Source organism: Colobus angolensis, unplaced genomic scaffold (genome assembly GCF_000951035.1).
Source record: "Colobus angolensis palliatus isolate OR3802 unplaced genomic scaffold, Cang.pa_1.0 Scaffold7, whole genome shotgun sequence".
Lineage (NCBI taxonomy): Eukaryota > Metazoa > Chordata > Mammalia > Primates > Cercopithecidae > Colobus > Colobus angolensis.
In genome coordinates this window covers 7,775,852-7,790,412 of record NW_012120709.1, presented here as the reverse complement: position 1 = coordinate 7,790,412, position 14,561 = coordinate 7,775,852, and the positions used below count along the sequence as shown (strand labels likewise).

The 14,561-nt window shown below is 36.8% G+C and overlaps 1 protein-coding gene across 3 annotated transcripts in view; it reads left to right on the top strand.

The window, feature by feature from the left end:
- TRPC6 (transient receptor potential cation channel, subfamily C, member 6) overlaps window positions 1-12,798 on the top strand; it is a 136,974-nt gene extending 124,176 nt beyond the window's left edge. For 2 of the 3 annotated variants that reach the window (XM_011926613.1, XM_011926612.1), the window contains 3 exons: window positions 10,106-10,189; window positions 11,759-11,834; window positions 12,381-12,796. In XM_011926613.1, coding sequence (XP_011782003.1) covers window positions 10,106-10,189; window positions 11,759-11,834; window positions 12,381-12,532 — 312 coding nt within the window. In that variant the 3' untranslated portion in view covers window positions 12,533-12,796. Of the gene's footprint in view, window positions 1-10,105; window positions 10,190-11,758; window positions 11,835-12,380 lie in introns of all 3 variants that reach the window. The other variant, XM_011926611.1, reaches the window with a different exon arrangement.
- The last annotated feature ends 1,763 nt before the right edge of the window (window positions 12,799-14,561 follow it).

Sequence of the window (14,561 nt, the reverse complement as noted above, 5' to 3'; positions counted from 1 at the left end):
AGAGACACAACAAAAAAAGAGAAATTTGGACCAATATCCCTGATGAACATTGATGCAAAAATCCTCAATAAAATACTGGCAAACCAAATCCAGCAGCACATCAGAAAGCTTATCCACCATGATCAAGTGGGCTTCATCCCTGGGATGCAAGGCTGGTTCAACATACCCAAATCAATAAATGTAATCCATCACATAAACAGAACCAATGACAAAAACCACAATTATCTCAATAGATGCAGAAAAGGCCTTTGACAAAATTCAAATTCAGTAGTGCTTCATGCTATAAACTCTCAATTAACTAGGTATCGATGAGATGTATCTCAAAATAATAAGAGCTATTTATGACAAACCCACAGCCAATATCATACTGAATGGGAAAAACTGGAAGCATTCCCTTTGAAAATCAGCACAAGACAAGGATGCCCTCTCTCACCATTCCTATTTAATATAGTATTGGAAGTTCTGGCCAGGGCAATCAGGCAGGAGAAAGAAATAAAGGGTATTCAATTAGAAAAAGAGGAAGTCAAATTATCTCTGTTTGCAGATGATATGATTGTGTATTTAGAAAACCCCATCATCCCAGCCCAAAATCTCCTTAAGCAGATAAGCAACTACAGCAAAGTCTCAGGATACAAAATCAATGTGCAAAAATCACAAGCATTCCTATACACCCATAACAGACAGACAGCCAAATCATGAGTGAACTCCCATTCACAAGTGCTGCAAAGAGAATAAAATACCTAGGAATCCAACTTACAAGGGATGTGAAAGATCTCTTCAAGGACAACTACAAAACACTGATCAATGAAATAAGACAGGACATAAACATATGCAAAATCATTCCATGCTCATGGATAGGAAGAATCAATATCATGAAAATGGCCATACTGCCCAAAGTACTTTATAAATTCAATGCTATCCCCATCAAGCTACCACTGACTTTCTTGACAAAATTGGAAAAAACTACTCTAAACGTCAAATGGAACCAAAAGAGGCCACATAGCCAAGATAATCCTAAGTAAAAAGAACAAAGCTGGAGGCATCACACTACCTGACTTCAAATTATACTACAAGGCTACAGTAACCAAAACAGCATAGTACCGATACCAAAACAGAGATATAGACCAATGGAACAGAACAGAGGCCTCAGAAATAACACCACACATCTACAACCATCTGATCTTTGATAAACCTGACAAAAACAAGCAATGGGAAATGGATTGCCTATTTAATAAATGGTGTTGGGAAAACTGGCTAGCCATATGCAGAAAACTGAAACTGGACCCCTTCTTTACACCTTATACAAAAATTAACTCAAGATGGATTAAAGACTTAAATGTAAGACCTAAAACCATAAAAATCCTAGAAGAAACCTAGGCAATACCATTCAGGAAAATATGCATGGGCAAAGACTTCAAAAGCAATGGCAACAAAAGCCAAAATAGACAAATGGGATCTAATTAAACTAAAGATCTTCTGCACAGCAAAAGAAACTACCATCAGAGTGAACAGGCAACCTACAGAATGGGAGAAAATTTTAGCAATCTATCCATCTGACAAAGGGCTGATATCCAGAATCTACAAAGAACTTAAACAAATTTACAAGAAAAAAACAACCCCATCAAAGTGGGTGAATGTCTCAAAAGAAGACATTTATGCAGCCAGCAAACATGAAAAATGCTCATCATCACTGGTCGTTAGAGAAATGCAAATCAAAACCACAGTGAGATACCATCTCATGCCAATTAGAATGGTTATCATTAAAAAGTCAGGAAACAACTGCTGGAGAGGATGTGGAGAAACAGGAATGCGCTTCACACTCTTAGTGGGAATGTAAAGTAGTTCAACCATTGTGGAAGACAGTGTGGCAATTCCTCAAGGTTCTCAAACCAGACATAACATTTGACACAGCAATCCCATTACTGTATATATACCCAAAGGATTATAAATCATTCTACTATAAAGGCTCATGCACACGTATGTTTATTGCAGCCGTATTCACAATAGCAAAGACTTGGAACCAACCCAAATGTCCATCAGTGATAGACTGGCTAAAGAAACTGTGGCACATTTACACCATGGAATACTGTGCAGCCATAAAAAAGGATTAGTTGATGACCTTTGCAGGCACATGGATTAAGCTGGATCAGCAAACTAACACAAGAACAGAAAACCAAACACTGCATGTTCTCACTCATAAGTGGGAGTTGAACAATGAGAACACATGGACATAGGGAAGGGAACATCACACACTGGGGCCTGTCAGGGGGTAGGGGACTAGAGGAGGGATAGCATTAGGATAAATACCTAATGTAGATGTTGGGGTGATGGGTGCAGCAAACCACCATGGCACTTGTATACCTATTTAAAAAACCTGCACGTTCTGCACATGTACCCCAGAACTTCAAGTACAAAAAAACAAAAACAATAATGAAGAATTGTAATATCAGAATGCATTTGAATGTCAGTAGACGTTATTTGCAAAATGGCAACAAAATTAGCATTTGTCAGGTATGTTTGGCAGCAACACACACTTACATAGTACACACACACAGGGTCATGTTGGTTTCCCACCACTTTTCAGCAATGGATGTGGATACACTTTATGGCCTTCACAGGCCTGAGTTTCCTCACTTGTCATTACTACAGTCTCGAAAGGTCATTAAATTAATGAAATAACATACCTAGCAAGGAACATGGTAGGAAGTATATTTTGCTACTCACATGCCCGTTTCTACCTCCCATTCCTCTTCGTTGGTGAAATCATATTGGTCATGATGTGTTAACCAATCCCCCAGACCAGGAAGAGGCAAACTAACTGATGAAGGTGTGGGTTCTTGAAGATAGAGCCCATGTCTTAGTTTAACTCTGATCCTTAATACTTCTTTAGTTTTGGTACCTGCAAGTGTCTGGAAAAAAAGAATGCATGAATGTACAAGAGGGAAAGGTGTATGGACAGAAAGATGAAGGGGAAAAAGTTACTGAAAGAATATGAAATAGCTTATCTCCAAAAAGTGTTCAACTCAAAACATTTTATTTTTATTTCATTTTATTTTTTGAGACAGGGTCTCTATCACCCAAAGTGCTGGGATTACAGGCATCAGTCACCGTGCCTGGCCCAAACAATTTTATAATTTGCTAGGACATTTTAGTAAATTATTTTGTGTGAATTAAATTATCTGCACATATCACATAAGAAAACTGGAGTAAGGTGAAATGATTTAATTTCTCGAAGCCTTCCCTAGTTAGTGGATATATTCAGAAAAGAATTCAATTATTCCTGGTGACATATTGTTTGGTCTCCATCATTTGTCACATGTGTACCAAGCATTATATAATCAAGTCTATCTTACAAGTTTAACTTCACTGTATGTATTTTAAATATTGAAATGCTTAAAGGAAAAAGGGGTGCCATTTCAGCTAGTCATATTATTTAGTCTTTCTTATGAGAGTTGTGTTATAATTGACAATGTGGCCCATTACGTTTTCTTACCGATAAGAGGTTATGGATTATTAATCTCAAGAATAACAGTATCCCTCTTAAAACCTAAATATTCATAGCAACCCTTGGGGTTGGCATATACAGGCAACTGACTTCTTTTTTATATTTATTTTCATTGTTATAAAATATATATAGCATAAAATTTACCATTTTAACCATTTTTAAGCATATGGTCCAGGCACATTAAGTACTTTCACAATGCAGACAACTAATTCTTAATTGAATATTCCAAGGAGATGGTTATGGCTCTTTTCCACCTACCTCCCATTTATGATCTACAAAATGTGTGATATGACAAAATTGTTTTATAATTTTGCAAAGGGCATTTCAATTAAATATCACACACGCACACACAGTCCACTCTCCATGTCCATATGTTCTGCATTCGCAGATTCAACCAACTATGGGTCAAAAATATTAAATAAAAACATCAAAAATAATATGATCATAAGAATAATACAAATTTAAAAAACAGTACAGTATAACAACATTTATATTACAGTTACAAAACATTATATTGGGCATTGTAAGTAGTAGAGATGATTTAAGGTATACCAGTGGCTATGAGTAAGTTATATGCAAATAGTACACCATTTTTTATAAGGGGTCTGGGTGTCAGTGGATTTTGGTGTGCTCAGAAGAGTCTTGGAACCAATCCCCTGTGGATGCCAAGGGGTACATGTACTGACTTTATATAATATACAATTGACTGCATATAACATATATTATGGATTAATATGAATATATAAAATTCAGCTTATTTGATCAATATTTTATATTCACTACTTTTCCTTCCTTATCAAAACTGCACTTTGGAAATTGATATAATAAGAGTACTGAACCAAGTACTCAGAAGATTGAGATCTTATAATAAGTGTACATCTCTGCCTCTTCAGCAATTCATTTAACTTCTCTGAACCTTAGTTTCCTCATCTATAAAATAGAAATAATCAAGTTGTACAACCCATCACACAAGCATATTGGAAAGATTTAATTGGTACTTTGAAAATCACAGACACTATGTAAATGTAATATACTCGTATTATAAAGAAATGGCTCTTTTTGTTATTTGGTTGTAAAACACTCAATAAATTTTTTGCAAAGATAGGTCAGTGTAATTGGATCTTACATTTTTCCAGTAAGAAAATACTCATCCTGAAAGCATGAAGGATGTATAATAAGTCACTGGACAGATAAGCGAAAAATTCAAATAGAATCAAAATGCCTTTTCTTTATGATAGAAACTATGGTATCTATCAAATAAAATAATTTTACTTTCCCTGTAGCTTCTCTAAAAATGTGGAAAATTAAAATTTATTTTAATCATCAAAATGTATATTATATATTGTAAACGAGAGTTACAGTTTTCAATAACACATATTTTAATCATAGCTTAAAACAAATTGTAGACGAAATACTAAACCTGTGATGTCCGACCTCAGTTGTGAAGTTTGGAGTAAAACGTTGATTCCACTGTCCATTTAAGAATCTAGGCCGGGCGCGGTGGCTCAAGCCTGTAATCCCAGCACTTCGGGAGGCCGAGACGGGCGGATCACGAGATCAGGAGATCGAGACCATCCTGGCTAACACGGTGAAACCCCGTCTCTACTAAAAAATACAAAAAACTAGCCGGGCGAGGTGGCGGGCGCCTGTAGTCCCAGCTACTCGGGAGGCTGAGGCAGGAGAATGGCGTAAACTCGGGAGGCGGAGCTTGCAGTGAGCTGAGATCCGGCCACTGCACTCCAGCCTGGGTGACACAGCGAGACTCCGTCTCAAAAAAAAAAAAAAAAAAAAAAAAAATTCTAGAGAGCCTTTTGTGTAATTGTGTATTGTGGTAGCCATGGAGATGTGCCGCTCCCTGTTGGGCTGACTGACTTTCCCAAACAATCTTCTTACCTCTCCCCCTTTCACAGGTGAGCAGAGCCTCACAGTGGAGAGGCGTTCTCTGCCTTCTCCCGCTCCCACATATTATACCACAATGGTAATAATATATAATATACCATACATATAATCCTGGGTACAGCTCATACTTCCAATTCAATCTTGGCATTTGATTCTTGGAGGCTTAAATCAACAGAAGTATCTCTTTTCCCTTGCCATATGAGCCTGTGGTGAACAAAACCTGAGATACATTTCACATGGCTTGGTTTTTTTTTTTTTTTTTTTTTTTGAGACGGAGTCTCGCTCTGTCGCCCGGGCTGGAGTGCAGTGGCCAGATCTCAGCTCACTGCAAGCTCCGCCTCCCGAGTTTACGCCATTCTCCTGCCTCAGCCTCCCGAGTAGCTGGGACTACAGACGCCCGCCACCTCGCCCGGCTAGCTTTTTGTATTTTTTTTAGTAGAGATGGGGTTTCACCATGTTAGCCAGGATGGTCTCGATCTCCTGACCTCGTGATCCGCCCGTCTCGGCCTCCCAAAGTGCTGGGATTACAGGCTTGAGCCACCGCGCCCAGCTGGCTTGGTTTTACTACATACATTAAACTGTATTCCTGAGAAAAAGTTGTAAGGCAATAATTTATATTTCAAATAATTTTTGTCCATTGCTAATGAGATGGTTTGGCCCTAGTGTATACATACTAAGATAAACTCTCATGGTTCATTCTTTCCTACCCAACTCATATGGCTTATGCTTAATCTTATTTTCATAACATCTATATCTAAGATGGTAAGTGAATTTCTGATTCACTCAGGTCTTCTCTGACCTCTTGAATTTTAAAGTATTTAGTTAGCTGCACAAACACTGCATTCACATCTGCTCCAGGTGCACCATAGATATCAGTAGGATGAACCATATATAAAATTACATTTTGAAACAAGGTAAGCAGACCTATTCATTATCTCTGACTGTATCCTTTAACTCTAAAGGTCACTGACTTTGGTGGTTGCTAGCATTAGCTTTTCATATAATAAGCAGACCTAGTCATTATCTTCAATCATATCCTTTAACTCTAAAGGTCACCGAGTGTGGTGGTTGCTAGCATTAGCTTTTCAGATATACAGTCTGAAAGGATAGCATAAATTAAAAATTGATCTCTTCCATAGTCTATTACATGTATAAACCTGAAAATGCCAGATAACTTCTTGAATAACTGCCCTGTTCCAACTTCTGAACAGCTCTCATTCCAGTTGTCATCTTAGGGTAGGTGTTGAACCATGTAGGGTAGAGCTTAGGAGATTTTAATGCTCATCTGAATGTGGGAATCACTGTTCATTCCCTGAAGGACTTAGTCATAGACTTGGGCACATCAGTAAAAAGTAATACTTGGCAAACTATCTCTAGGATGAATTGACTACAGACAGTCCCAGACTTACCATAGTTCAACTTAATGATTTTTCAACTTTAGGATGGTGTGAAAGCAATATGTATTCAGTAGAAACTGTGCTTCAAAGTTTGACTGTTGATTCAAATTTTGTGTAATAACTTTAATATAAAATAGGTTTTGTGCTAGATGCTTTTGTCCAGCTGTAAGCTAAGGAAAGTGCTCTGAGTATGGTTAAGGTCAGCTAGGCTAAGTTATGATGTTCAGTAGTTAGGTGTATTAAGTGCATTTTCACCTTACTTACAATGGATTTATCAGGACATAACCCCATCATAAGTAAAGGGGTATGTGTAGATTAAAGTTAACCATGAAATAGACCTAAAGCCACATAGTAGATATTTATCTTTCTGCAAAATAATAGCTATTGACAGTTATATAATGTCCAGTGTATTTCAAGCTATATATTCTCTATACCTCATCTCTTTAATTCTTGCAATAGCTCTGGGAGGTGGGTAATATTATTTTCCCTGTTCTGTATCTGAGGATCCTAAGGATATAGAGGTGAAATGATTTGCCTACAGTCCCATTTCAAACAAGTGACAGAGCCTGAATTTGAACCAACATCCACTTGATTCAGAGCAGTATGTTTATAAGCCCTGTATAACACAGCTTCATTTCATATCTGCATTCACTGCTGACTGAATATATTGTCTATACCTTTTCAGTTCATTGCTCTGTTCCTGGCTACAGGACATTTAATGCTTGTGGGAAATAGGTGACACCATAAACTGTTCCTATATCCAGCAATATAAGAAACTTTAAAGACTTAAGATTACTTGTTCTTTTTAATGAATTAGAAACAAATTATTAGTGTCGCTCACTCTAATCCTACAATGAACCTACAAGATGAGAAATGTTAATATAAAACTAATTATTAGGAAATGAAAAAGCAAATGAATAAAGAATGCATAAAATGTGGTAGAAGGTATTAACAAAGGGGGCAGGCAATGGTTCATTCAGAATTGGAGAGAGTATTTATTTCCATATTAGGAACAAAACGTGCATCCAGTCCTTCTTGCTTATAGTCAACAAGCTTCCCACTTCCAACCTCTGTGGCAGTATACATGTTGGCACCATCTATAAATACCCAAATCCTTAAGCTTTAAATACTATTCAATTTTCAAATTGAATTTTCTTTTATGTATAAAAGTGTTGCAGACTTGGATTTCCAGACATTAAATAATTGTATATTAGGATTTTCTGCCACCAAGTGGTAATAATACTTCCTTGCACCATTGGATAGGTTTACTCTTCTCTGTATCATTCCGTTTTTTAAGAAACATGTACTGAATTTCTATGATGTATTAGAAACTGACTAGAATTTTTTTCTGAAAATAAAATGTTATATATGCATCCAAAACTTGGTATTTCATACTTAGAAAAAAACTAATCACATAAAAATGCTCCATGTGAATTTATAGATATTTAGTTTCATACCATTTAACTGTGCCACCGGTGATTGTGCCCTCCACCCCTAATCTAGTGCATTTGATAATACCTGCAGATATTTTTGGTTGTCACAATGGAGTGTAGTGGGAGCTGTGATTGGCATCTAATCCATAGATGAGAGGCCAGGGATGCTGCTAAGCATTCCATAATGCACAGGAGACCACCCACACCGAAGAATTATCTAGCCAAAAATGTCAATGGTGAATTGATGAATAGATGGTAAATAAATCAGAGACATGATAGTTACGAGCCTGTCCTCACCTACACACTTTATCATAATGGGCTTAGTGGGAGCTTCACACTGGTCCTCACCTTTTATGATATTCTTAAGGCATAAATCATAGTTTCAAACCAGGGTTCCCATTATATTATTTAAAATGTTATGTGGAAGTTTTTATGCATTTCACAAATTTATAAATTGGTGGGGCTTGAATGATAGAAGCTAGCTAGACCACTTCCTTCATTGTCAGACAAGGTTATAGAACATTGAAGCATCTTGCCTACTGTTCCATGGCTAGCTTGTGGCAAAGCCAGATGGTATTTATCCTTCAGGTTCCCATCAAGTGCTCTTTCTGAGAACCTGAACTGCCTCTCTTTGGTTAATTTGATGAATTATATAATTTATCAGAGTGATTTTAAAATTCAGTATAAGTAAAAATATATGGACACAGACATTTTTAGAGTGAAGGAAAAAGGAAATAGATACATGAAAAATGATGCTATCTAAATTATTTTCAAATTTATATATTGTTTATTATTAATCTTATCAATCTTGTCATATTTTTCATAATTGAGCTATTACCATAACTCAGCTACACCATAATTGCTTATGTTCATTTATACACAGAGCCTAGCACAGCAGCTTACATTTTGAGGACTCTCGATATGTACTTGTTCAATAGATGAACGTCTGAGTAGCTGTTTTAATTCGGTATGTGGCTATTTAAGGTATCAAAGCAAACCACTGAAGTTAATGCAAGGATTTTAATTCAGTCTCATTGAGCTTTACTTACAGCAACATAGATATCACCAGGAAATATGAATCACTGTGTATCTTCGAAGATAATCTCGAGGTGTCTCTTCCCCTAGGAAACAGTTGTGTATCATAAACATGCAGATTTAGAGCTACTTGTTTTGCTTCAGTTCTTCTACCTATTTCTTTGTAAAACTAGTTTTTTTTTCCCCTTTAGAAAATGCATTAAAGAGGTTTTAAATCATCCTCTTAGCATGTTAATATGGTATGCTACCACCTTTATTGCAGATTGCTTTAATTTTTTGTTATTTGCCTATTTGGGTAAATGTATTTTAATTTGAAAAGTGCTGCCCAAATGGGATAGTATTCAGTATCTAAAATTCAAACATTAATTAGAGCTTTTTTCGCAACTGAATTCTGTTCCACCACAGTCTTACCGTGGTGTTTCCGCAGGATGCACATCAGACCCTGCTGCAGGTGTGGATGTCTTAGGTAATCAGGTGGCGCTGTTGATCCCTCATCAATGGACTTCTGAGATCACCACCATTATTTCCTCAATTTGTTTGGCTCTTTGACTACCATGGATGTCTCTGTGAGAAGGTTAAAGCGTGATTCTCATGACAGCGTGATTGGCAGCCACAAAGTCTAAGACACTCCTCAGACAACCTCTAATAGCCATTAACCTAACACACCTAAAATGTCACTGATTTGTCTTGGAAGACAGAATATTAAGCACAATAAATGGCACTATACATACAGATAATTTGTGTGTATGAGACTCTTAGTTCATTAGATAACTAATTTCGTTATATTATTTGAAAGAAAATTTAGGGATCCATTTCTAAATCTTTTCAAATTACAGGTTGGGTACAATAAGCAACCAAGTGTAAGGAGCTCAGAAGATTTCCGTTTCAATAGTTTCAGTAATCCTCCAAGACAGTATCAGGTAAGCATGGAGTTTTAAAGGAACAAGACTAGTTATTTGTAATATTTAGATTCTTTTTTTTTTTTTTTGAGACGGAGTCTCGCTCTGTCACCCAGCCTAGAGTGCAGTGGCCGGATCTCAGCACACTGCAAGCTCCGCCTCCCGGGTTCACGCCCTTCTCCTGCCTCAGCCTCCCGAGTAGCTGGGACTACAGGCGCCCGCCACCTCGCCCGGCTAGTTTTTTGTATTTTTTAGTAGAGACGGGGTTTCATCGTGTTAGCCAGGATGATTTTGATCTCCTGACCTCGTGATCCGCCCGTCTCAGCCTCCCAAAGTGCTGGGATTACAGGCTTGAGCCACCGCGCCATATTTAGATTCTTGAACTATGTGATTCTTTAAAGTATTAGGATATTTTTCTTAATATCAAATAATGTGTTAATTCAACAAATATTTATTAATTACCAGTACCAGGCATTTTGTAAGTGATAGAGATATGTAAGTTAAAAAAATAAAGTCTTGGAATCACAGATCTGAGGGTCTCCATGTTCACTGAAAAAGGCAAACTTTACAAAAAACATAAGAGAGTAAAATTCATTTCCGATTCCACCAGTGAGAAACAAAGACTGCTTGTTTTTGGTGAAAATTCTGCCAGCTGATTATATGTGTATATGTGCATAATTTTACATATATTTTATTATTATAAAATGCATATATAATACTATATAAATGAGTTAATTGTACTTATGTAATGAGTAATCATTTTTAGCTTGTGATTTTCTCTCCACAAAATGTATATTCCCATCAATTTCAGTGAATTATCATATTCCTTTATACAAATATATAATTTACTAAAAGTAATTCCTTATTGATGGACATTTAAAGTTTCATTTTTGTCTGTTATTTAACTAGTTCTATGAACATACTTGTTAATGTACTAAATCATATCTTTAGAATAGATTCTTGAAGGTAGAGTTTTACTATCTATCATTTAACCTTGGCTTAGGTGTAAAATTTTGTTTAGTTCTATATCCATCAGGACTTTCTAAGCACCCACTAAGATGCCTTCTTTTTATGAAAAATATATAGTAAAAGCAATGTTTGCATGATAGAAGCCCAGGTACTTGAAAAATGTATTACATTGAAACTAGCCATTCCCAAATTAATAGAAAGTTTAAAATAAAAACTGGTTCCATTTTTTGGTGGGTCAGACATATGAGTAGACATTAGCTTAAACCCCTATTTCCATGAGCGGTAGTGTATATCTTTTACCTACCCTACTGAAAGACTGTCTTGCTCTAATACTTTTCAAATCAAATACAGACAATGGACATAAAGGATTACATACTTGCTCTAAACATTCTTTTCTAAGAACTCACTTTTGAGTCATTAGCCCAGGTGATGTGAAGACTGTTTTAAAAAGGAAAGCAAAATGTGGCGATCTCATGCATCCTGGCTGAATCATCTTAGTCTTTGACAGCCATCACTTCCAAAGGGCTCACTACAGGGAGGAGGACTCTGAAACTTGTTCCAAATGAGAGATTTGTCATGAACCTGAAACTAACATAGATTTCTCCTTTCTCTGTTTTCTAGAAAATAATGAAAAGGCTCATTAAGAGATATGTACTACAGGCCCAGATAGATAAGGAGAGTGACGAAGTGAACGAAGGTGAGTTGAACGCAGAAGCAAATCAGCCCCTGAATGTGAGTCAGGACAGGAGCCTAATGCAGAGTGGCAGGAGAGCTGCAGAGATGGGCATGGGGAGAGTGAACTTCAAGGAAGGGGCAAAGTAGAACAGGATCTCACCAGCCACCATTCTGTTAAAGAGTGGGGAATAGGTTATTTCTCCACAGGCCGGGACAGGTACCACTTGCTAGATAAAAAGCTCTCATTCTTATGGTGGACTTGGAGGGAGGAGGAAGTGGGTGGGAAAGGCAAGGAAGGGGCTGCTGCCTCAACCCCTGAATGATTCACCACCGTTTCATTTTAACTTACTTGAGGGCTTTTGTTATCATTATGCTATAATCTCTTCATTCACCAAAACACTGAGCTTAGAAAACAAAAACTTGCTTCATTAGGAAGTTATTTCCTTTCAAAGAATTCAAAATAAAATTGTGTGTGAAACTAGAGCTGATTTCCTCCCGTTCCACAGTCACTAGTGAGTCACTGCAGTGAGTATTTATAGTTGACTTCTTATCACTCTTGCTTTCAAAGGGGAACTGAAGGAAATTAAGCAGGACATCTCAAGTCTCCGCTATGAACTCCTTGAAGAAAAATCTCAGAATACAGAAGACCTAGCAGAACTTATTAGAGAACTTGGAGAGAAATTATCCATGGAACCAAATCAAGAGGAAACCAATAGATAATGCAAAGACTTCCTTAGAAATTCATATTTATTTGTCCACTTGAAGCCATATTATTTTCTGATTTATTTTCTTAAGTGCCAATGTGCCCACCTTTTAAACAAGAAGAAATTAAACGATACCTTGGGCCATCCTATCTTCTGGAGCCCTAGTATCTAAATTTTTTGGTGATTAAACTCCATTGTTCAGGGTAAAGGCTGTAGATTATGATGAAAATTATGTCCAGTTGTTTGGTGCTTGTTTTATAAACTGCTTTCTTGGATATAACTGTTGTGATGATGTCATTGCCATGTAGTATCTGCCTGAAAATGGGTCCCAGCAGACAGGGGCTGACCTACGTTATTCCCTATGCAGTTTTTCCTCTGAAGGTTATTTCAGGTTCCTTTTTCCCTGCTCTGTGGATCCCCTGCTGGGGACTCCCAGCTCTGAAATTTTGGAAAGAGCCGTCCATGGGCCTTTAGAATGCTTTAGTCCTTTCTTTAGAATGCTGTTTAACCACCATTTACCCTACTTATCCCTCAAAGCACATGACTGATACTGTTCATACAAAATGGGCTTATATCTATGTAAAATTTCCTGATTCATCTATTTGAAAACATTACACTTAACACTGAAAAAAGTTTTTCCTCCACTGAACCCTGGAAACATGATCCTGTTTTGTGTGTGTGTGTGTGTGTGTGTACACACACATACATACATATGTGTGTATACATATAAATGTGTACACACGTACATAAAGTAATTGCCCTATTTATTTTGTGGCTCATGTGGGCACATGAAAGCTCTTTATGTTTTAAATTTTTATTGTGACTAAAAAATTACTGTCTAAATAAGTACCTTTTATTGGAGAAAAAACCCCAAACATTGTGGTTATTTGGTTCCATTATAGCACAATTTTGTGCCATTTCTGGGGGCATTTACAGATGAATTCCCATACTTAGCCATTGAATGTAAAGGGGAAAAATAAGGTGGGAATTTGTAAATACTTATCTGTTATTTTCGATATGTTCTATACTACCCAAATATATAAAACAGGAATTTGCATTCATGTGCATTTACCAAGAGGTGGTTGTTGTTACTTACTGATCATGTGAAGTGGTATCTTAAACAACTAAAAGAGATGAAGGTTCATATGTTTACTCAAAGACCACTGGCATTCAGAGGATGATGGACATTAACTGGAAATGCTACTTCCAATTCAATAACAGGAGATTTCAAATGCAGATCTTTAACTTCATCTTAAAGATGAAATGTTCGCAGAAAATCTGTTTTAGCTCCGACTTTGGCTTAATTTAAATCAAATAATATTTATGTAACCAGATCAGAAAATACAGCTGAAAATTTATATCCAGTGATTTTGTATTTGTGGATGTTACTTATGGAAAAGTTACTTGGTGATACATAAAGATCGATTTTCAAATATTTTGTGACAATATTTGAATCAGCAGTTGTAAAAAGTCAACCTCATACTAAATGCACTATCAGCAAATTAAAATAGTCTAACATCCACAAAAAGTGTGTGGTGCCATGCAAGAGATGGACCTTCATCCCAAAGATGCTCTATGACAGCACATGGGCTTGACTCCAGAAGACTCAAGCAAAGATATTCAGATTCCTCAATGTCTTTTAAGTTGGATTGACTTGGCAAGATGTAAGTTTTGGGAAACTCAGCAGGCACGACTGTGGATTCCTCAGCAAAAGGCACTACCCTCCTGGTGGCTCCTATGGTTCAAATTAATGTCCTAAAGTCAGATTTTCATCAAAGTGCAACTGAATTGACATCTCTTCGAATTTCATCTTCCAACTTAGAATAATTGGCATTTCTTCTAAGTTGGAAGATGTAAAAGGAAATTAAACGTATTTTAAGAAATCTTTTAAAATTCTGACAAGAGCTTAATTACAGGCACATTGCCAAAAGGTGGTTATAAGCGTGGGAAAAGTCTCAAGACCACTGGTTTTAAATCCTACCTTCACGTCGCAGTCGTCTTCATCTTGGAAACTAAGACGATAAGTTGAAACGTTTTTATCCCAG